Consider the following 23,022-nt stretch of genomic DNA (forward strand, 5'->3'; position numbering starts at 1 on the left):
CACCCATCATTCAAAAAGACAGATGTACCCTGCTGTTCCTCTGAATTGTACTATCTGGCTTTTTTGTTGTTCCTTGAGAGGAATGAGATGGCATCATCACTTCCACACACAAAAAAACAATTCATTAAGGATGAACTGCTTTTGGAAAGTGGGAACTTTTAAAGGAAATGGGTAAGAGGGTACATCCTCGCACAACTAGGGGGAATTTGGAAAGAGCTTCCAGCCAAAGATGGAGAAGCTCTACAGAGTCAGCAAAAACAAGACCAGGAGCTGACTGTGGCTCAGACCATGAACTCCTTATTGCCAAATTCAGACTGAAATTGAAGAAAGTAGGGAAAACCACTAGACCATTCAGGTATGACCTAAATCAAATCCCTTATGATTATACAGTGGAAGTGAGAAATAGATTTAAGGGCCTAGATCTGATAGATAGAGTGCCTGATGAACTATGGAATGAGGTTTGTGACATTGTACAGGAGACAGGGATCAAGACCATCCCCATGGAAAAGAAATGCAAAAAAGCAAAATGGCTGTCTGGGGAGGCCTTAAAATAGCTGTGAAAAGGAGAGAAGCGAAAAGCAAAGGAGAAAGGAAAGATATAAACATCTGAATGCAGAGTTCCAAAGAATAGCAAGAAGAGATAAGAAAGCCTTCTTCAGCGATCAATGCAAAGAAATAGAGGAAAACAATAGAATGGGAAAGACTAGGGATCTCTTCAAGAAAATTAGAGATACCAAACGAACATTTCATGCAAAGATGGGCTCAGTAAAGGACAGAAATGGTATGGACCTAACAGAAGCAGAAGATATTAAGAAGAGATGGCAAGATTACACAGAAGAACTGTACAAAAAAGAGCTTCACGACCCAGATAATCACGATGGTGTGATCACTGACCTAGAGCCAGACATCCTGGAATGTGAAGTTGAGTGGGCCTTAGAAAGCATCACTACAAACAAAGCTAGTGGAGGTGATGGAATTCCAGTTGAGCTACTCCAAATCCTGAAAGATGATGCTGTGAAAGTGCTGCACTCAATATGCCAGCAAATTGGGAAAACTCAGCAGTGGCCACAGGACTGGAAAAGGTCACTTTTCATTCCAATCCCAAAGAAAGGCAATGCCAAAGAATGCTCAAACTACCGCACAACTGCACTCATCTCACACACGAGTAAAGTAATGCTCAAAATTTTCCAAGCCAGGCTTCAGCAATATGTGAACCATGAACTTCCTGATGTTCAAGTTGGTTTTAGAAAAGGCAGAGGAACCAGAGATCAAATTGCCAACATCCGCTGGATCATGGAAAAAGCAAGAGAGTTCCAGAAAAGCATCTATTTCTGCTTTATTGACTATGCCAAAGCCTTTGACTGTGTGGATCACAATCAACTGTGGAAAATTCTGAAAGAGATGGGAAAACCAGACCACCTGATCTGCCTCCTGAGAAATTTGTATGCAGGTCAGGAAACAACAGTTAGAACTGGACATGGAACAACAGACTGGTTCCAAATAGGAAAAGGAGTACATCAAGGCTGTATATTGTCACCCTGTTTATTTAACTTATATGCAGAGTACATCATGAGAAACACTGGACTGGAAGAAACACAAGCTGGAATCAAGATTGCCGGGAGAAATATCAATAACCTCAGATATGCAAATGACACCACCCTTATGGCAGAACGTGAAGAGGAACTAAAAAGCCTCTTGATGAAATGAAAGTGGAGAGTGAAAAAGTTGGCTTAAAGCTCAACGTTCAGAAAATGAAGATCATGGCATCCGGTCCCATTACTTCATGGGAAATAGATGGGGAAACAGTGGAAACAGTGTCAGACTTTATTTTTCTGGGCTCCAAAATCACTAGAGATGGTGACTGCAGCCATGAAATTAAAAGACACTTACTCCTTGGAAGGAAAGTTATGACCAACCTAGATAGCATATTCAAAAGCAGAGACATTACTTTGCCAATAAAGGTTTGTCTAGTCAAGGCTATGGTTTTTCCTGTGGTCATGTATGGATGTGAGAGTTGGACTGTGAAGAAGGCTGAGCGCCGAAAAATTGATGCTTTTGAACTGTGGTGTGTTGGAGAAGACTCTTGAGAGTCCCTTGGACTGCAAGGAGATCCAATCAGTCCATTCTGAAGGAGATCAGCCCTGGGATTTCTTTGGAAGGACTGATGCTAAAGCTGAAACTCCAGTACTTTGGCCACCTCATGCTAAGAGTTGACTCATTGGAAAAGACTCTGATGCTGGGAGGGATTGGGGGCAAGAGGAGAAGGGGACGACAGAGGATGCGATGGCTGGATGGCATCACTGACTCGATGGACGTGAGTCTGAGTGAACTCTGGGAGTTGGTGATGGACAGGGAGGCCTGGTGTGCTGCGATTCATGGGGTCGCAAAGAGTCGGATACAACTGAGCGACTGATCTGATCTGATCTGATCAATTACTTCATCTGTGTCTGTGACAGCAGGGCAGAGAAGATGAGCAGGAAGGTGTACACATCTCCGCTTCAGCTGCGATGAGGAGGGAGGGACAGCTTGGAGGCAGGAGGAAAGAGAGAGAGACGTTAAAGATGTCTTTCGTGCCCCATTCGAAGTCTTGAATCACCCACCTCCATACCCTGGGCTGCAGTCCCAGCTACATGGTCATGCTCGCTTTTCCCTCCTGAAATGTTTCCATCTTAGTAAAGTCTCAGCCCAGACTTAGGTTAAAATGAAGCATAAAAGTCTGTTCTAAGAATTGATTGCCACAACCTGCTCTCAGGCAAACCTGGTGTTCAAATTTATTAACTGTGTGGTCTAGGAACCCCAAGCTAAGAGATAAACATGAAAAAAAGGCTTAGACCTGGGGTATCTGGCAAAAGCCAAAGTACAAGCTCTTTGGAGAGTTGCTCTCAACCCAGCCAGAAGATTCCCTCTAATGAAGTCCTGTCAAACCTGACTTCGTAATCCAAAATTACAAAATACACAAGAACATCATCTACCGTTAGCCAGAATCAGGAGACATGTAAAAAGCAGAACAAGAAATCCCAAGAACCTCATGTAATAGAATTTCTGAACACAGAATAAGTAGATTTAAAATTAGCAAAGAAATAAAGAACTTAATACATGATAAAAGAACAAGGTATTTTCAAAAAGATAGGAGAGATTTAAGAGAACAGAATTTCTATAAACGAAAGATACTCAGTGAAATTAACAACAACAACAAAAACTCAATGGCTATATTAAAGAACAGAGCAGACATAACAGAAATAATTAGTGAACTAGAAGAAAATGTAGAGAAAATTTCCTAGAATAAGCACAGATAAAAGATCCTAAAAGAGTATTTCCTTATGGCCACTATCTGCCTATGAGATGTACAGCTGGGAGCTGCCCACAGTCAGAGGTGCTCTCAGAGCGGGAGGTCGAGAAAAATCCCTAGGGCACTGAATTGGCAGCTTGTTAGGTGAGAGCTCCTTTCACCCATTTCTTCTTCTGAAGCAGCGCTCTTTTCCTTTTTCTCTCTTCCCAGATTTAGATCTCTCACCTAGTGGACACTGTAATAAACAGCACATACAATCAGCTTCCCTGATGGCTCAGCTGGTAAAGCATCTGCCTGCAATGCAGGAGACCCCAGTTCAATTCCTGGGTTAGGAAGATCCCCTGGAGAAGGGATAGGCCACCCACTCCAGTATTCCTGGGCTTCCTTTGTGGCTCAGCTGGTAAAGAATCTGCATGCAATGTGGGAGACACGAGTTCAGTCCCTGGGTTGGGAAGACCCCCTGGAGGAGGGAAAGGCTACCCACTCCAGTATTCTGGCCTGGAGAGTTCTATGGACTGTATAGTCCATGGGGTCGCAAAGACTTGGACACAACTGAGCGACTTTCACAATGAGCATCATTGCTGAACAGTCAATGCCTGTGTTTGTATAGCATGTGGACAGGTATCTAGTAACATTATCATATATACACCTGTTAATGGTGTGCGTGTTCTGAAATATACCATACCTACATATATCAGAATTCCAGAAATTATGGTAGAACAGAGACTGAAGGCTGAACATTAAAAAGACCAGAAACACGAGTTCAAACCTGACTGGGACAAGAAGTAACTGAGTAACTGCCGGGCAGTTCTCTCATCTAAGTTAAAAGGACTGAACGGCCTATTTCTGGGATCTTTTCCTATTCTAATTCTCATACTGCTTACAACATTGAGAAGCTAACTAGTTTCATATTATTCATGTAGTTTATTTTGTAGGACAGGTCTCTACTCAGAGCCTACTCCTATTTACATTAAGAAATGCAGTCATCTAGCTTTCTGGACTGGAGCAGATCAGAATAACCGAGAAGTGAAAAATGGGCAAGAAGGGGTTCCTAGAATCAAATACATTGACAGTAGCTTAACAAAGGAGGTGAGAGGTAGATGACTGCATTAACAAGGAAAAAGACTGTACTATGAAGCCTAAAAAGAATGGCTATCTTTAGCCATTTCCTGATAACAGATCAGATAATTTTACACACCTCAGTAGACCTTGAAGGCACCATTATATTACAACAATATATTGCTGATAACCTTGAGCAATCAAGAAAAGGTTAGCTTATGTTCAGTACACTCTATTTAAAAGCAGAAAAGTAGAAAATGCATTTTAGAAAGATTCCCATCAAGAAGTTAAAACATATCAAAAGGGTTTTAGATATCTGGAAAATTCTTTCCTATGGACTCATGCATGTACTCATATGTGTCTGCAATTATACAGAGAAATATTTATTAAATACATGTTCTGTGCAAGGTACAGTCTGGCTTGAAAAAGATCCATGAACTGCTTTTTAGAACCTTAAACATAGAAATCCTCATAACAACATACATAAAGGATGTTCAATCAGCTGTGAAGTATGTATTGACAGAACACAGAAGCACTGGTTTTCACAGTTAGATTTCCCGTGGGGAATTCTGCGTGCGAGAAGGGCAGCGGGGAGGGAAGGGAGACGGCTGGGAAGGGAAGCTTTCAAGCACCACCGAGGGGGGACTTCCGTGAGGGTTGAGAATCCGCCTTGCAGTGCAGAGGACATGATGCAATCCCTGGTCGGGGAACTAAAATCCCACGGGCCACGGAGCAACTAAGCCCACGTGCTGCACCACCGAGCCCGCGTGCCGCAAGGAAGGGTCCTGCGAGACGCAGCGGAGACCCTGCCTGCGCAACCGCGATCCGATGCAGCCAGAAAGAAAAGTAATAAGAAACTAATAAAATTAAAAACAGGAACACCGAATGCTGGCAAAATATCCAAAACAGGAAAGGAGTTAAATGCTTCGCTGAGGGAGGAGAGGCCATGCCGCCCACTGGACGTGAAAGTCCTTCGTTGTCATGGGTCATCCAAGTCCACAGGGGACATCCAGTTAATGAGACAGAGGGCAAGGCAGGACCGTCAGAGGGTTCAAGAGCTGAAAGGGAGCCCCTCCACACTTGCATGCACGAGCTCACAGATACACCTCTTTTGCAGAGGGCAAAAGAGGCCACGGGGCAAAACACTGCACCCCTAGAACACTCTCCTGCACAGAGGAAAGAGGGAAAAGTGTAACGATGGCTCAGACAGTGGCAAGATTAGCGTGTGAAAACACAATGTAATTATAAATTCTACAGATTACATTAAAGCAAGTCATTGAAATGGAAAAACATTTTAATAGAAAACTGTCTCATCTTGTCTTCTTAGTCAAATAACCATCATTTAAGTGTGAATGGACAGAGAAGCAAATATAGATCTGATTATAAATGTATGAATTTAAACACTTTTTTCCGAATGTTATTCTCTTGTATTTCTATTCCATTTAGAAGTTTTGAAGTAAAAAATGTTTATAATTATACTTTGAATTAAGAGTCAGAAAAGTGCTTAAGCCTAATGCTCACTAGAACTAGTTAAGTATTTCTAAGTCTATTAGGTCCTTTAAAACAAAAGTTATTACCAATATCTGCTATGTTCAGAGGGCTAGGATATTGCAGATTTACCCAGATAATACATCTTCCATAAGAAATTTAAAAAATAAACTAATGTTGAAAAGGCATTCATATTATCATTTCTTAAAGGGGCAGGATCCCTTTCAGAGTGATCTGCATACACGTTCAAGACGGAATCACCAGCATAAGGCATGATAACCACATTGTTGTTAGTCCCCAGAAGGCAGGCATCACATCAGATCTTCCCTCTTCATTCCCCTTCTGCTTGCTAATCGTAAGTAACATTCTTGTGAATAAAAGAAAGTTTTGTAACAAGAGGTAAACAATATCCCAGTTCCAGTTTTCATGCCATAGCTGCCACCCCCAGTGTTTTTTCAGAAAGCAAAATCCTGATCCTGAGAAAAGCGGAGCCTGTTCTTGCAGGCTTCCACAGAAGCCTGAGACATGTTCTAGAAGCAAGAGACATGGTTACTAGGAGGTTCCATGCTGTGCACACCTAAGCACTTTCAAACAAGCACACCAAGATCAGAGTTACTAGTTAGACATTTTTTTAAATGAAATTGACCAGCTCTGTTTATCAATGTGTTAGATGTCCTGGCCTCTCATCAGTGGAATGCAGCTCAGCCTGGTAAGCAGCAGCAGGTACCTCCTGGCCACAGTCACCCAGCAGCCGGCACTAGCAAAGCAACAACATTCTCTTTGCTTTGCCTTCTCCTGCTCGGGGATCGACACCACAAGGGGGCAAGCACATCAAACAACAAAGTGAGCGTGTGAGCACACGCACGTGTGCGCACGCTTGTGGTCTGCACAGGCATATATTTCAAGCACACTTGATGGTTTGCTGAAATCTCGCCATTGCTGGAAACATTAGCAAATTATGAAAGAAACAGAGCTGTAAATCTCTAGACATTTTATCAAACAAATATATTTCCTTTCCTATTTTCCTTCCCATTTCACATCTCACATACAAAATATTATGAGAGTTGGAATGACATTGATAAATAGGAAATAACTGACTCGAAGAAATAACCTAAGATTCTGTCTATAATTCTATACACAAATAATGATTTAATAAACTAAGAAAATTTTGTATCACAGTAAGAGGTTTTACTAGGTCAAGGTAATGAATGAAGCTGAATGTCGGTTAATAAAAACAAAGAATGCTGTTTTTAGCTTAGCTGTAATCCTGCCTACCAGCAGGAAAATAGGCCGAGTGACCTTTCCAGTCTGAAGATTTATGATGGGATTCCACATAATTCTAAAACTAAAGGTAAAATGAGAAGATAAAAATGCCTGGAGTCCTAGGAAACATTCAGAAGAAGGGTCACTAATCAGAATGGCAGGCGGGGAGGGAGGCTGTAACCGCTGTAAAGTCAGCAGCCTAAGTGAGGCAGAGCCAGCGGGACAGACACACCGGGCAGGGTAGGGAGTGGAGTTGGGGGACGAGAACAAGTATTGTGTCTGCACACACAGACACGTACACAGAGTAACGTGTCAATACACACACTCAAGCTCAAAAGCAAGAAGGAAAGCCCCTGGGGCCCCCATCACCCAGGGGTAGCTGTATGAGGCAGAAGGGCAATGGTATGAATTTGGAAGTCGGACTACAGTGTTTCAATCTGACTTCTCCAGTCAGGCAGTCAGTTCAGTCGCCTCAGACGTGTCCGACTCTTTGCAACCCCATGAACTGCAGCACGCCAGGCCTCCCTGTCCATCACCAACTCCCGGAGTTCACTCAAACTCATGTCCATTGAGTCGGTGATGCCATCCAGCCATCTCTTCCTCTGTCGTCTCCTTCTCCTCCTGCCTTCAATCTTTCCCAGCATCAGGGTCTTTTCCAATAAGTCAGTTCTTCACATCAGGTGGCCAAAGTATTAGAGTTTCAGCTTCAGCATCACTCCATCCAATGAATATTCACGACTGATTTCCTTTAGGATGAACCGGTTGGATCTCCGTGCAGTCCAAGGGACTCGCAAGAGTCTTCTCCAACGCCACAGTTCAAAAGCATCAATTCTTGTGCTCAGCTTTCTTTATAGTCCAAATCTTACATCCATACATGACCACTGGAAAAACCATAGCTTTGACTAGACATACTTTTGCTGGTAAAGTAATATCTCTGCTTTTTAATAAGCTGTCTAGGTTGCTCATAACTTTTCTTCCAAGGAGCAAGCATCCTTTAATTTCATGGCTGCAGTCACCATCTGCAGTGATTCTGAAGCCCAAAAAATAAAGTCAGCCACTGTCTTCATTGTTTCACCATCTATTTGCCATGATTTGATGGGACCGGATGCCACAATCTTAGTTTTTTCAAAGTTGAGTTTTAAGCCAACTTTTTCACTCTCCTCTTTCACTTTCATTAAGAGGCTCTTTAGTTCTTCTTTGCTTTCTGCCATAAAGGTGGTGTCATCTGCATATCTGAGGTTATTGATATTTCTCCCGGCAATCTTGATTCCAGCGTGTGCTTCATCCAGTCCAGCATTTCTCATGATAAACTCTGCATATAAGTTAAATAAGCAGGGTGAAAATATACAGCCTTGACATACTCCTTTGCAAGTAGACTCAAGGGATTAGACCTGATAGACAGACTGCCTGAAGAACTGTGGACGGAAGTTCGTGACATTGTACAGGAGACAGGGATCAAGACCGTCCCCATGGAAAAGAAATGCAAAAAGGCAAAATGGTTGTCTGAGGAGGCCTTACAAATAGCTGTGAAAAGAAGAGAAGCAAAAAGCAAAGGAGAAAAGGAAAGATGTGTCCATTAGAATGCAGAGTTCCAAAGAATAGCAAGAAGAGATAAGAAAGTCTTCCTCAGTGATCAGTGCAAAGGAATAGAGGAAAACAACAGAATGGGAAAGACTAGAGATCTCTTCAAGAAAATTAGAGACACCAAGGGAACATTTCATGCAAAGATGGGCTCAATAAAGGACAGAAATGGTATGGACCTAACAGAAGCAGAAGATATTAAGAAGAGGTGGCAAGAATACACAGAACAACTGTACAAAAAAGACCTTCACAAGCCAGATAATCACGATGGTGTGATCACTGACCTAGAGCCAGACCTCCTGGAACATGAAGTCAGGTGGGCCTTAGGAAGTATCAGTATGAACAAAGCTAGTGGAGGTGATGGAAGTCCAGTTGAGCTACTCCAAATCCTGAAAGATGATGCTGTGAAATTGCTGCACACTCAATATCCCAGCAAATTTGGAAAACTCAGCAGTGGCCACAGGACTGGAAAAGGTCACTTTTCATTCCAATCCCAAAGAAAGGCAATGCCAAAGAATGCTCAAACTACCGCACAATTGCACTCATCTCACACGCTAGTAAAGTAATGCTCAAAATTCTCCAAGCCAGGCTTCAGCAATACGTGAACCATGAACTTCCAGATGTTCAAGCTGGATTTAGAAAAGGCAGAGGAACCAGAGATCAAATAGCCAACATCTGTTGGATCATGGAAAAAGCATGAGAGTTCCAGAAAAGCATCTATTTCTGCTTTACTGACTATGCCAAAGCCCTTGACTGTGTGGATCACAACAGTGTGGAAAATTCTGAAAGAGATGGGAATACCAGACCACCTCACCTGCGTCTTGAGAAATCTGTATGCAATTCAAGAAGTAACAGAACTGGACATGGAACAACAGACTGACTTCTCCACTTACTACCTAACTGGGATATTGACAGAAACTGCCCCGTAGGGTTGACAAGGTTAAAACAAGTACACACACATAAAGAAAGCACTCAGTAAATGTGAGTGGACCTTACTACCACTAACCTTGTTAACCAGGCTGAAGAGATACCAGATGCTGGCGATTTCAAGCACCTAAGGCAAAGAAGTCAAGGCTGGGATTCCACTGGGGCAGGGAGCTGACAGGAGCCACGAAATCCCGGTCCAGCCAGAAAATCTTGTGCCACCAAATGAGGGGTTCACATGGAAGAGGCGACTACCTCAGGCCTCGGGTGAAAAGACAGTCTTGAGCAATGAGAGCCCCTGGCCCTGTGCCGGCATAGACGTGGGGCTTGAAGGGCTCATCGCCCTGGCAGTGTGGCAGCTGGGGGCCCCAAAACGAATGGAGAAACCATCCCTTAAGCCCAAACAGGGCCAGCAGAGCCACTGTGAGTACTGCCAGTGACGTGGCCACAGTCCTGGGCTGAGTTTGTAAGCGGAGAAATCACACCGAACACCGAGCAGGACAAATAAAAACACTTCCATTCCTGGATGCATCCTGACCAGAGCCATCAGAGAGGGAACACGAAAAGGAGCAGACTTCTTGCAGGGAACGAATGCCTGAAGACAAGGAAATCGAGTCTTCCGTGTGCTGAGCAGACAGACCTGTCAGCTTGGGATTCTCTACTGTCACTCAAGAGCCAGGGAGAAGCAGGAATGATGGGAAGCACAGACAAGCTGAGAGAGCATTTCACCCACAAACCCCAAATCCAAACACACTAACACAGGAAGGAAAGAGCACCGACGAGGAGCGTGAGATCCAAGAGACAGTGTTAGCTAGAGAAGGAGAAATCAGAAGGGAGCTGGGAACGTCCCTCAGTCGTGTCCTACTCTTTGTGATCTCGTGGACTGTAGCCTGCCAGGCTCCTCAGTCCATGGGATTCTCCAGGCAAGAATACTGGAGTGGGTTGCCATTTCCTTCTCCAGGGGATCTTCCCAACTCAGGGATCGAATCCGGGTCTCCTGCACTGCAGGCAGATTCTTTACTGTCTGAGCCACCAGGGAAGCCTCCCAAGCTTCCGCAACCCAGCCCCAAAAGTTGCCTCCAGTCATGAGTGGAGGGCTCCCCTTCCCTGAGGTTACAGGGCAAGAGCTGTGTTCTTCAGCTCCAGGGACAGCCCCCGCTTTCTCAGGAACCCGATTCTATCAATAACTCTCTCCCCGATACGTCACTCCTTTAAATCTAAGTTTCAACTGTTTAACAAAATATTACGTGTATGAATAAATTTCCTTATAACTTATAAGGAAAATCAGCAGTTCCTGCCACCCACCTGCACCCCCCGACAGTCCTGAACCGCCTTCAGATCTCTGAGCTGTCGTGTCTGGTATTTATCTTCCTATTTTTAAGTAATAAGCTGTGCCAGGGGACCTTGGGACAAGGCATCACTTTCTGGGCATGGCTCTTGGCCATTTGCCGTGAGACAATCCTGCCTTAACCTGGGAAGAAGACAGATTTGATGAACTGTCCCCATAACCCAATGTGGTTGTTTTTGGAATATGAAGCCACCAGACTTTGGCCCATGCCATTCCCAAGAGATAATTTATGTAAATTACAAGGTGAGATGTTTTGCAACACTTTTATATCTTACTCTGTCCCATGGAATTTACCCATGCTTATTACTTATCCATTTAAGAACAAAATAAGCCACCCCTAAGTGCAAGCCCATGATGACCTGAATGGCATTCAAGTGGAAAGCCAGGTTGGTAGTCAGCAGGCCACCCCACCCGTGGGGAAGCAGGGACACCTCCACGTGCTTGAGCCTGGGCGTGAAGGGTCTAGAACGTGAACGAGCCTTTCCCCGTAACAGGGAGTAAGGGCGGGATTTACAGGTGAGGGAATGGGTGGGGTGAGGTCACTGTTTCAACTTCAGGGGAAAAAAAGAGAAAATTTCACCATCAGAAGGCCGAGAAATCAGCAGAGGTAATATCTGATTATTTTACTTAATATTATCTTGATACAAAAACCTTGTTGAAAAACTTTTTACCTCATAATCCATCCGTCTCTTGGGAGCTCTAAACCTTTCACTCATTGCCTTATTTAAAAAAATAAAAAGCCAAAAGAAATAACAACAGCCAATTAAACAAAAACAAAAACCAACCAATCAAGTTAGGGCCTGAAAAGGAGAAAGAGGCTGCTCCTAACTGGCTCCAAAATATTCCTAAAGCATAGCCTTAGGTTACTTTTTTTCTTACTTTATCAATTTAGGACATGACTTCCAATTATGGTAGATAACAATTTAGTTCTTTGACTTGCCAATATCCCAATTACATCACAGGTTTTGTTAAATGAATGGTTGGTGTTTGTTATTATCGTGTAAATACATGTCTGCTGAGCTGCTCAGTACATTCCAATCACATTTCCTTTCTTGAATGTTTTGCTTCTTCTTGGAGTTCGTAGGCTTTTCATTTTATTGCCTATTCTTATTATTTTCTAAGACTCCAGTTTCTCAGACTCACAGACATAGAGAACAGACTTGTAGTTGCCAAGGTGGGGCAAGGTGGAGGAGAAATAGGCTGGCAATTTGGGATTCAGTTCAGTTCAGTTCAGTCGCTCAGTCGTGTCCGACTCTTTGCGACCCCATGAACCGCAACATGCCAGGCCTCCCTGTCCATCACCAACTCCCGGAGTTCACTCAAACTGACGTCCATTCAGTCAGTGATGTAGCAGATACAAACTATTACATATAGAATGGATGAACAAGGTCTTCTCAGGTGGCACTTGGTGGTAAAGAACCCACCTGCCAATGCAGGAGACGTAAGAGACTCAGGTTTGATCCCTGGGTCAGGAAGATCCCCTGGAGGAGGGCATGGCAATCCACTCCAGTATTCTGGCCTGGAGAATGCCATGGACAGAGGACCCTGGTGACCTACAGTCCATAGGGTTGCAAAGAGTTGGACATGACTGAAGTGACTTAGCACATGCACACACATACACTTTATAGCACAGGGAACTATACTCAAAATCCTATGGTAAACTATAATGGAAAAGAATATGAAAAAGAACATGTGTGTGTATGTGTGTGTGTGTATATATAGACACACACATAGAACTGAGTCACTTTGCTGTAGAGCAGAAATTAACACAACATTGTAAATCAACTACACTTCAATAAAATCAATGAAAGACTCTGGTTTCCTTGTAAAAATCTCTTATCTACACGGCATTAGATACCTGCTCTTCCCTCCCCCTCCCTTTCTGGAAACCTCTCTGTTCCACAGCCCTCCCCTCCTCTCCTGCTAGGCTCTCTAGGTGTCTAGCACAGCCAGCAACCCAGAACCTCGCCATGCCTCCAGCAGGTTCCTTTTTATTGGAAAGATGATTTGTCGAGAACATGCCTGTCTGAAAACATAATTATTCTATGGCTACACTTGATTTGTAGTGGTGGACACAGAATTCCAGGTTAGAATGACTTTTTCCCTATGATTTTAAAAGGCACTATTTATTCCATCATCTTCCAGCTCTAAGTGCGGCTTTGAGAAGTCAAACAGGACTGATTCCCAGGCCTTTGCTCTCAGTTCTAGTCTCTTGTCTTTTGGGGTCGTTGTCAGATTTTTAAAAATTGGAGGATAACTGCTTTACAATGTTGTGTTGGTCTCTGCCTTACAACAGCTGAAATCAGTCTTATGTACATATATATCTCCCCTCCCTCCCACCCCACCACGCTAGCTGGTCGCAGAGTGCCAGGCTGGGCTCCCTGTGTCACACAGCAGCTTCCCGTCAGTCATCCGTGTTCACTGGTGTTGCGTTCCCTTAGTTCCTGATGGCAGGCCTGCCCTGGGAGGCTATTTTTACTCCTTGTATTGGGTCACTGGCAGGCCCTTCTGATTTGGAGACTCGTGTCCTGCAGCTCTGAGAGATTCATCTGTGTCATCTGTTTGACAATTTTCTCTTGTCTGCTTCCTCTCTTTTGGAACTCCTATTAATCAGAGGTTGGAGGTCCTGGATTGATTTTCTCAATTTCCTATTTTCTCCCCCTACTGTCCAATTCATCGTATGTGTTATTCTTTCTGAAAGATTTGATTTTATATTCTGACTCTTCTGGACTTTTTTTTTTCCATCCTAATTTTAAAGCTTCTGTTCTGATTGTTTATTTTAACAAGGTGGTAGCATATTCCTGTTTCAAAGATACAGCCACCTTCTCTTATCTTTCTGAGGATATTTATAAAAGCTTTTAATTTTTAAAGTATTTTTACCCTATGCGTTATCTGTTGCCTCTGATTTCGTTCAGTTTTCCTTTTATTTTGGGCCCTGTCTGCTATGTTGGAGAATTTCTTCAAATGTCTGGTGATCTGGGGCTGTCAATTTCTATCTTAAAGTAAGGTACCAAACGCTGATTAAAAGGCCTTGCTGACTGGCGGCCCTCACACTAGGGCTCTCAGTGAGGTAGCTGGTGAGGTGTTTTCACTGTTGTTGTCCAGTCCCTCAGTCACGTCTGCCTCTTTGTGACCTCGTGGCCTGCAGCAGAACAGGCTTCCCTGTCCTTCACCATCTCCCAGACTTGCTCAGACTCATGTCCACCGAGTCAGTGATGGGCTTCTTTTTACTGAGATTCCCCCTAGATGTCAAGTTCTGTCGGGTTCCTGCGGATTGCTGCTTAAGGAGTGGAGGGCGAGAAAGAGGAGAGATGGTCATGCTGGGAAAGGCGCGGGCAGAGTGCAGACAGTCTGACCCCAGTGCCTGGATCTCTCGGGGAGTGTGTCAGCAGCTGAATTTCTCCCCAGACTGCACATCCCTGTGGGGCTAGAGCAGCTGTAAAAGGGCAGGGAGAGGACCTCCGGTCTAACTGCTCTGAATCTAGACGATGAATTAACCCCTCTGTCTTGACCTGCCCCTGGCCCTCCACAATACCTGCGGATCTCACATTGGGACCCTTCCTGGGGCTGCCCAGGGCACACAGCTCCTTCCTGACCAGTGCTCTTTCTGCAGGCTTTCTGTCCCTCTCCTGGCTCACACTTAAGTCCCTTCTGCTAAGTCAGGCCCTCCTGCATCCACCTTCTCTCCTGCAATCTGGTCTCCTCTCCCATTCTCTCATAGGTTGACAACATTTGAATTCTTTGACTGTCATTTCTGTGGGGTTTCTTTGGGGCTGGGAGACAGGCAGATTAACATGTTCAACTTGCCACATTCATCAAAAGCCTCTTTAATTGCCCCTTTGTCATTGGCTCCTTCTCATCAGCATCAAAAAGTATTTTGTTGCAGTATTTTGTATTTTATTGCAGTAAAAATATTTAACATGAGATCTACCTTCTTAACATACTTTTAAGGGGATGTTACCTTACTGTTGACTATAATTCATCATCATTAAAACCATCTCAAGTTTCTCCAACATTAAGGAAACTGAGAAGTTTGTTTTTTTTAATTAAACCTTTTATTTTATTTGGGAGCATAGCCAATTAACAATGCTGTGACAGTTTCAGGCGGACAGTGAAGGGACTCGGCCATACATACACACGCATCTGTTCTTCCCCAACCCCGCGCCCACCCAGGCTGCCACGTGACACCGAGCGACGGCACTGCGCTCTGCAGCAGATCTCTGTTGGCTGTCCATTTTAAACATGGCGCGTGCACGTGAACTCCAAACTCCCTAACTATCCCTTTCCCTATCTTTTTAAAAATCACCTCTCTGTATTTATTTATCTGGCCAACTAGATCAAACCCAGGCCCTTGGCAGTGAGAGCTCAACAGTCCTAACCACTGAACTACCGAGGCATTCCACTCCCTTTTTTAAATACAACAGTATCATCAGTGGGAATTTGGTCTCCTTTCTTTTTGCCACACTGCACAGCTCGCGGGATCTTCCTTTCCTGGCCAGAGATCAAACCCAGGTGCTGGCAATAACAGTGCTGAGTCCCCACCACCGCACCACCAGGGAATCCTCTCCTGCATTCTCTTTCCCTCCTGAGCCAAACTTCTTGGAATAGCTGCTCAACTCTCACCTCTCCCTCAACACCCCTGAGCTTATCTTCCGTCACCTTCCTCCTACCCCCATCAATGTACTGGAGCCATTCTTGCAAAGGATACCCCATTAATAGCCAATGGCCCCTGCCCAGGCCTCACCTCACTTGACTCTTAGTAAGTCTGACACCGTGTGTACTCACTCCTTCTCAGAACGCTCCATCCCTTGGCACTTTTGACCCTGGACCTCTCTGCAGTGGGATGCACACTGCTTAGCGAGGCTTGTGTGGTACAGACTACACTTTCCACGCCAGCTTCACCTCTTGCCACGCCATATTCAAGTTCTAGGCTACAATGCGTGCATGTGTGCGTGCATGCTAAGTCACTTCAGTAGTGTGCAACTCCGTGTGACCCCATGGACTGCTAGGATTCTCTGTCCGTAGATTCTCCCGGCAAGGATACTGGAGTGGGTGGCCATGTCCTTCTCCTGGGCTACAACGAATCAGATTTCTTTCAGCTTCTAGATCAAGCCATGTCCTGTTTCTCTTCTGGTCTCTGTACTTCCCATTCACTTTTATCTGGCCAAATTCTGCCAATTCCTTATGTCTGTGTTAAATGTCTCTCCTTGTATTCCCGCTACCAGCAAGTTCACTGAATGGTACTGCAACTGCCTGCTCACTTGTCAAGCTCACGAGGATGAAACTCTCATCTATCCTTTACCTTCTTCAAAGCTTGTGTCACTAGAGCTTCCACGATGGCTAGTGCATGGGAGGCATCCAATAAATGTCAGTTGAGTGAATGAACAAAGACACAATCGCGAGAGGGGAAGCATCAAATACCTACCGAAAGACACTTCCTCGTATTTTCTCTGTAATGGGCCAGAAGCAAATGAATTTGGTCTACAGAAAAAGACTTGACACTCTAACCTAAATTCTTTTGGCTGCCCTTTCTTCCTATCCAGTCAGCGTATCTGACAAATGGTCATCATTTTTGGTACAAAAACCACCAAATGCAGAGTCAGAATATCAGAGCATCAATAAACCAGCTCCACAGGCTTACCAAAGGCCGACTGTCTCAATGTTTCAGAGTCTTTAAAACTTCTCTATAGATACACCACTGGGTTTTGAAGTGCTGTGAGAGTGACAACATCTTATTCTGGTAGTTCTGGTGTCACCTGGGTCACATACTAAAGACAGAAGCATTTCTGAAAAAGAGGCCGATGAGCTCTGTTGAGAGAATCCATTAGGCTGCTCAAACCATGAGCGTGGTAGACTCCAAAAAAGGAAAAACATATCCCAGCTCAAGCAAACTGGATTTCTAGCCTTCAACTGTCATTTAATGACTGTAAGTCAAGCTCTCAACACCTCAATGTCCCAAACACCTTCACTGTCACGCTGATAATGCTTATACCTGGGAAAGTATCTTCTTCTGTAGGGCATGATGAGACATCTTTCAGGGCATGCTGACATTTAGTTACTTTGAATTGTCTCTAACATTTGACCACATTTAGCCTGGAGAATCACATGGACTGAGGAGTCTGGCAGACTACAGTCAAAAGGTCACAAAGAGTTGGACACAACTAAAGAGACTTAGCACACACACAGCCACAACTACAGAAAACCTGCTTAGCTGCAAAGAGATGTTAGTTATGACCAACCTAGACAGCATATTGAAAAGCAGAGACATTACTTTGTCAACAAAGGTCTCTAGTCAAGGCTATGGTTTTTCCAGTGGTCATGTATGGATGTGAGAGTTGGACTGTGAAGAAAGCTGAGTGCCGAAGAATTGATGCTTTTGAACTGTGGTGTTGGTGAAGACTCTTGAGAGTCCCTTGGACCGCAAGGAGATCCCCAGTCCATTGTAAAGGAGATGAGTCCTGAGTGTTCATTGGAAGGACTGATGCTGAAGCTGAAACTCCAATACTTTGGCCACCTGATGTGAAGAGCTGACTCATCTGAAAAGACCCTGATGCTGGGAAAGATTGGGGGCAGGAGAAGGGGATGACAGAGGATGAGATGGTTGGATGGCATCACCAACACAATGGACATGGGTTTGGGTGAACTCTGGGAGTTGATGATGGACAGGGAGGCCTGGCGTGCTGCAGTTCATGGGGTCGCAGAGTCGGACACGACTGAGCAACTGAACTGATGCTACATTCCTAGCTGGAAAAACCTAGAAAGAACTCTGCAGTTAAGTCTAGTCTCTTGATAATAAACCACCATGTGGGAAAAAAAAAATTCTGAGCTCAGAAGGAAGAAAGGAAAGGTGTTGTGATGAATTGTTTGTCTAAATAGATATTTATTTCTACTATATTTGACTCTGTGCCCGCAAAGAGAATTCATACATTTATAACTGAAAAATGTAAACTATAACTCTTCACAAACAAAAACAATCTCTCCATAAACAGATGCTCTAAGGCAGAGGAAGGGAGTGAGAAAGGAAGGTAAGACAATCCTGTGCTTGTCTTCTCCCAGAAAGACCCAACAGCAATTCAAAGACAACCCTACACAGGGTTTCAGAGAAGGTGATAGCACCCCACTCCAGTGCTCTTGCCTGGAGAATCCCACGGATGAAGGAGCCTGGTGGGCTTCAGTCCATGGGGTCGCTAAGAGTCGGACACAACTGAGCGACTTCACTTTCACTTTTCACTTTCATGCATTGGAAAAGGAAATGGCAACCCACTCCAGTATTCTTGCCTGGAGAATCCCAGGGATGGCAGAGCCTGGTGGGGTGCCGTCTATGGGGTCACAGAGTCGGACACGACTGAAGCGACTTAGCAGCAGCAGCAGCTAGATAGGGTTTACAAGCATAGGGGTTGTCCAGGACCAAGTGCAAGTAAGGAACGACTCCAAGACACACACGCTGCCCCAGTACAACCGAAACCCTGAGTACAGCAGGTACACTGGAGCAGCTGCCCATGACCTTCTCCTCTGGGCCATGACTCTGGGAAAAGTAAACTTCTGCCCCTGCACTCCTGCCAGAGTTCGGTTTAACCAGTTTTCACCTGTATTTAAATGTTAGAGAGCATGGAATTCACTCAGGACAACCACTCCCTCCTCCCATCACCATCAGATACACTTTCCCTGAAAGGCTGGCAGGAAACCCCACATCCAGCTGATAATGCGTGTCCTGGACAGACTATGAGCCAAGTATTAGCCCCAATATTCACACTGTTCCTTCCATCCTTTTCTTCAAAAATTAAACCACCTATATGAAAATACATGTTAAAAATCTTGCTGATGAGTACCCTGGACCCAGTCATTCCTTGGGTTTTAGTGAAAAGGAGCAGACAGATCAGTGATTAACTCAAAGCATCATATGGTTGACTTTTTCTGTGTTACTGAGCCCTTCTTAACTTTCAAAACCACAATCATTATGAACCTTACACTGTAAAATCACGTGACATATGCTGCTTCCATTGGCCAGACTTCTCCTTCCCCAGGTACCTGCCTGACTCTGACCTGGCTTCTCAGCTAGCTGAGACACCACCTCCCCCAATGACCTTTCCTTAACGAACCACACCCCTTCCCCAATTTCTCACAACAGTCCTCATACTGAATTAGGTATCCCTCCTCGGGGATCCAAAACTAAACTGTGCTTATGACCTTCACAGGAATAATCACACAGTACTCACACAGGACACATCTCCCCAACTCGCCTTTGAACTTCTCAAAGACAAAGATAGTTGCTCATCCTTCTATTTCAGTTCATAGCACAGACATTCTAGTATTCAGCAGACATTCTAAACTGTGTGTGAGATGAGTGCATGAATGTATGAACAAACGGATGACATTTACGCTTAGAATTCAGAGATGAGTCTTTAGAAAACATTTAGTCCATCCCACTCCATTCAAAGTTTCCTAAACAAGTATTTCCTAAGAGTTATCAGTGAAGGATGAACATTTTGCAAATGAAAACAGCATTAAATAAAAACCTTACCGGCAAAGTTCCAGGTAGAGATGCATCAAAAAAAGATACCAAAGAATTGGGAGGAGCTGCAAAGCAGACTTGAGATCCAGAAAAGAGTTTGGAGTTGGAGGCAATCTGGGCATGAATTTCCAATCCTACCACAGCTGCCCATTCAGGTTCACTAAGGAGGAGAACATAATGGTTAAGAAGTCATTAGGTTCGATCTATTACCATGAGTGAGTTTCTATGAGCTTAACCTGCAAATGTTACTAATGCTTCCCACTTGTGCTTTTAACTTATTAAAACTGTACATTCTACTTTAAAAAATGTGTTACATTGTATTGGGTGACTAAATTAATAGCAATGCAAAATGAACACCAAGAAGACTGGCAAAGCAAGATTCATTTATAACATGGCATAAGAAGAGCTCACTGTGCAAACCAGCTAACAGAAAGGAAGAATATGGCATCTGAAAACAATTTAGAAATGGTTATCAGGTGGAGACTGCTTGGCTGACTTTAATGAGAAGCACCATTTTCTAAATTAACTGTCCCTTGTCAGTTAATCACTCAGTACATAAAGAAAGCTGATTTTGTGAACATTTTTAGAATTAATGGAAACAGGATTTTACCACTAGAGAAATAATGGTAAATAAATAGTTGTACATCTCATTATTTAAAAAGGAAGGGAAATTATCAGTCATGTTTTGAATTCGTTTTCTAACAATGGTTTGCAAGTAAAGTAACCATAGTGATACAGATAAAATGGATTAGTACTAAATGATAATCTTCGGAATTCTGCACAAAGGAAAACATTAAATCATCACAAGTGGCTTCCCCCCCCCCCCCCCCCCCCCCCCCCCCCCGGTTCCCCAAATCACTTTAAATTCCAGACATTTAGTGCCAGGTTCCTTTGCATGTTTTAAACTTAATTGCTACCAAACCCAAGAAGCTGCAATAGTGCAGTTTAAATGCTACAATAATCTCTTATCTGGTCACTCCTACTCTGCTGGGTCTGTATGAACATCCATCCCATACACAGGTCTCCCTAGGTTCATCTAAGTGTGCTTATTCCATGGGTTATTATCAACCCCATGTATCCTGGGCAATCTGCAGATGGCCTGGTGTACACATACTCTCTCCATATTCTGTCTATTCCTATCCTGCTCTTCTCTCAAGCAATTTTCTCTATTATCAAAATTTTTATTTACATGCATTTGGTTTTGTTTCAATCATTTCAATACATGAAGTTCTGTATTTATAGTACTGGTGAATTCCTTATTTTTAAGGAATTTTAAAGCTTGCAATCACAAACTATAATTGAGAGGAATTAAACTAAGAAGTCATCAGAAATCTGCATTCACTAAAACCTTATTCAATGTTTTTTTTGCAGTTTCATTACATAAGCGAAAAAACTTTTCATTCACTTTTCACAGTGAAACAATCTAATTTAATGAAAAGAACAGAACCAGTGCTTCTGGACATTTTCTCCTCTGTTAAAAAAGAAAAGCAAAAATAATAGCAACCTAACTATCTCAAAGGAAAAAATGAATATTTGACACATGCCTTATGTTTCTGCACTTAAAAAGAAATCATTTAGGTCTTATATAGTGAAATATAAGCACCCGTTCAGAGGACATTGAGCAAAATAATCAACAGTCTCTACACAACCAGAGGGAAGATCTCATACCGGCTGCATCTTCCTAGGTCTACACACGTACACACACACACACACACACACACACACACGTTCAACATGAAAGGCCTCCACAGATAGGTGGTGTTTTCTAACTCTAAGCCACCCATCCAGAACTTGTAGGTAAAGGCTCCTTTTTAGTATTAAAACACTGCTGGCCCAGTTGTGCTCAATACATGTCAGCTAAATAAGATCCCACTTCTACTGATACTGGGCTGACTACTAGTTAAGGTGACTGAACCACTCTTCTGTCTGTGAAACATTTAAAAAAACACTTGCTATTTTACACTCTCAAATTACCCAAATAAGGCTATCTGAAGACAGTGGTTTACATGTGGGATAGGGACTGATAAGACAGCCAGTTTCCTGTCTTTATTTAGGTTTCAGGGCTGCAATATACAGCCCAACACGTTCCCGCCCACCAGAACGTCCAGACTTAAGGCTGGGCTTTAAATTGAAGTTGCTCAGTCGTGTCCGACTCTTCGCGACCCCATGGACTGCAGCCCACCAGGCTCCTCTATCCCTGGGATTCTCCAGGCAAGTATACTGGAGTGGGTTGCCATTTCCTTCTCCAGGGGATCTTCCCGACCCAGGGATCGAACCCGGGACTCCCGCATTGTAGGCAGACGCTTTACCGTCTGAGCCACCAGGGAAGTCTGTAGTGGCCATCATCTCCCAAGTCCCGCAGTTCTACCTCAACTTAAGTGGGCAATACTGGTATGAAATAGTATACCCTTTTCTCGGCTTCTGGGCTGTGATGTGGGGCTGCTGAGCCACTGAGCTCTGCCCTCTTTTCCCGTTGGACGTGGACCCAGTCGGAGGCCCTCTTCTGTGACAAGAACCGCAGCCAACCCGGGCGAAAGCAAAACGCCTTCCAGGACAGCACCAGCGCAACATGGGCGCCGCCATTGTCTCTCCAGAGTCCTGGTCAGGTGACACAGCCTCCCTCTGCTGCAAGGCTCTCTGGGAAACGTAGTTCTAAGAAATTAGATAAACCGCTCTAGACTCGGACCGGAAGACTACTTTTACCAGAGAGCACTGCGACCGGAAGGCTTCGGGAACCAGGCGAAGAGGGGGCGGGAAGCAGAAAAAGCCGGGAGAGTGGGAGGGTTTCTGGGTCGGAAGGTGTGACTCCTCCTAGCGGGGAGTTGGAGAGGTTTGTAGCTGTAAGCACGTGTGAGAGAGAGCAGGCCGTGCCAGAGATCGAAAGCTGAGAAACCTGGCTGGGATTTTATATACCAGTTAACCTGTCGGGCTGCAGTAAATGACCTTGACATCTCCGTAAAGACTTTCTGAACCGCCAACTCAGTTCTTTTTTCTGCTTCCTTTTCCACTTCAGACACCAGTGTATGCATAACTGCAAGAAATAATTATTTGCATGCCAATATGCTCGCCATGGTTCTTAGACACGGGGGATTCAGCAGTGATCAAGGCAGATATAGCCACTATGTTCATGGAACTTACATTCTTGGTAGACTAGACATACAGAGAAGTTAAAAATAGGATGCTTTCACCTAGACCATAAGGACTGTATTTCAGCACAGGTTCTTGGGAGATAGACCTAGATTGAAACCTCAGGAACATTTAAAATTTTTCTTTTTGATCTTGGCCAGTGTTTGAAAATACTTTCCTTACATACAACGGAAGCCTTGATAGCAGATACCATCATCCCAGTGGACTTCTTTTTTTTTTTTTTTCCCTGCTTCAAAATGCATCCCCTTCTTGAAACGCCCACTGATTTCTTGTATTTGAACATACAGTTTAGAATAGCTATTCCACCATTCTCTGTTAGATCACCCTATATTAATACTCCATATAGTGCTCGTGACTATCTGGTGTTTATCTTCCATCTCCACAAGCTCCTTGAGAATGGGAAATTGGTCT

General features: G+C 44.0%; 1 protein-coding gene across 1 annotated transcript in view; it reads right to left on the bottom strand.

Annotated features, from left to right (window-relative positions):
- Positions 1-22,086, bottom strand: part of GATB (glutamyl-tRNA amidotransferase subunit B) — a 102,412-nt gene extending 80,326 nt beyond the window's left edge. The window contains exons 1-2 of the mRNA XM_027513444.1: positions 21,872-22,086; positions 19,474-19,624 (exon numbers count right to left, since the gene is read on the bottom strand). Of these exons, the coding sequence (XP_027369245.1) occupies positions 19,474-19,624; positions 21,872-22,047 (327 nt within the window). The 5' untranslated portion in view covers positions 22,048-22,086. The remainder of the gene's footprint in view (positions 1-19,473; positions 19,625-21,871) is intronic.
- Positions 22,087-23,022: the final 936 nt, after the last annotated feature.

This window comes from Bos indicus x Bos taurus, chromosome 17 (genome assembly GCF_003369695.1).
Source record: "Bos indicus x Bos taurus breed Angus x Brahman F1 hybrid chromosome 17, Bos_hybrid_MaternalHap_v2.0, whole genome shotgun sequence".
NCBI classification, from domain to species: domain Eukaryota; kingdom Metazoa; phylum Chordata; class Mammalia; order Artiodactyla; family Bovidae; genus Bos; species Bos indicus x Bos taurus.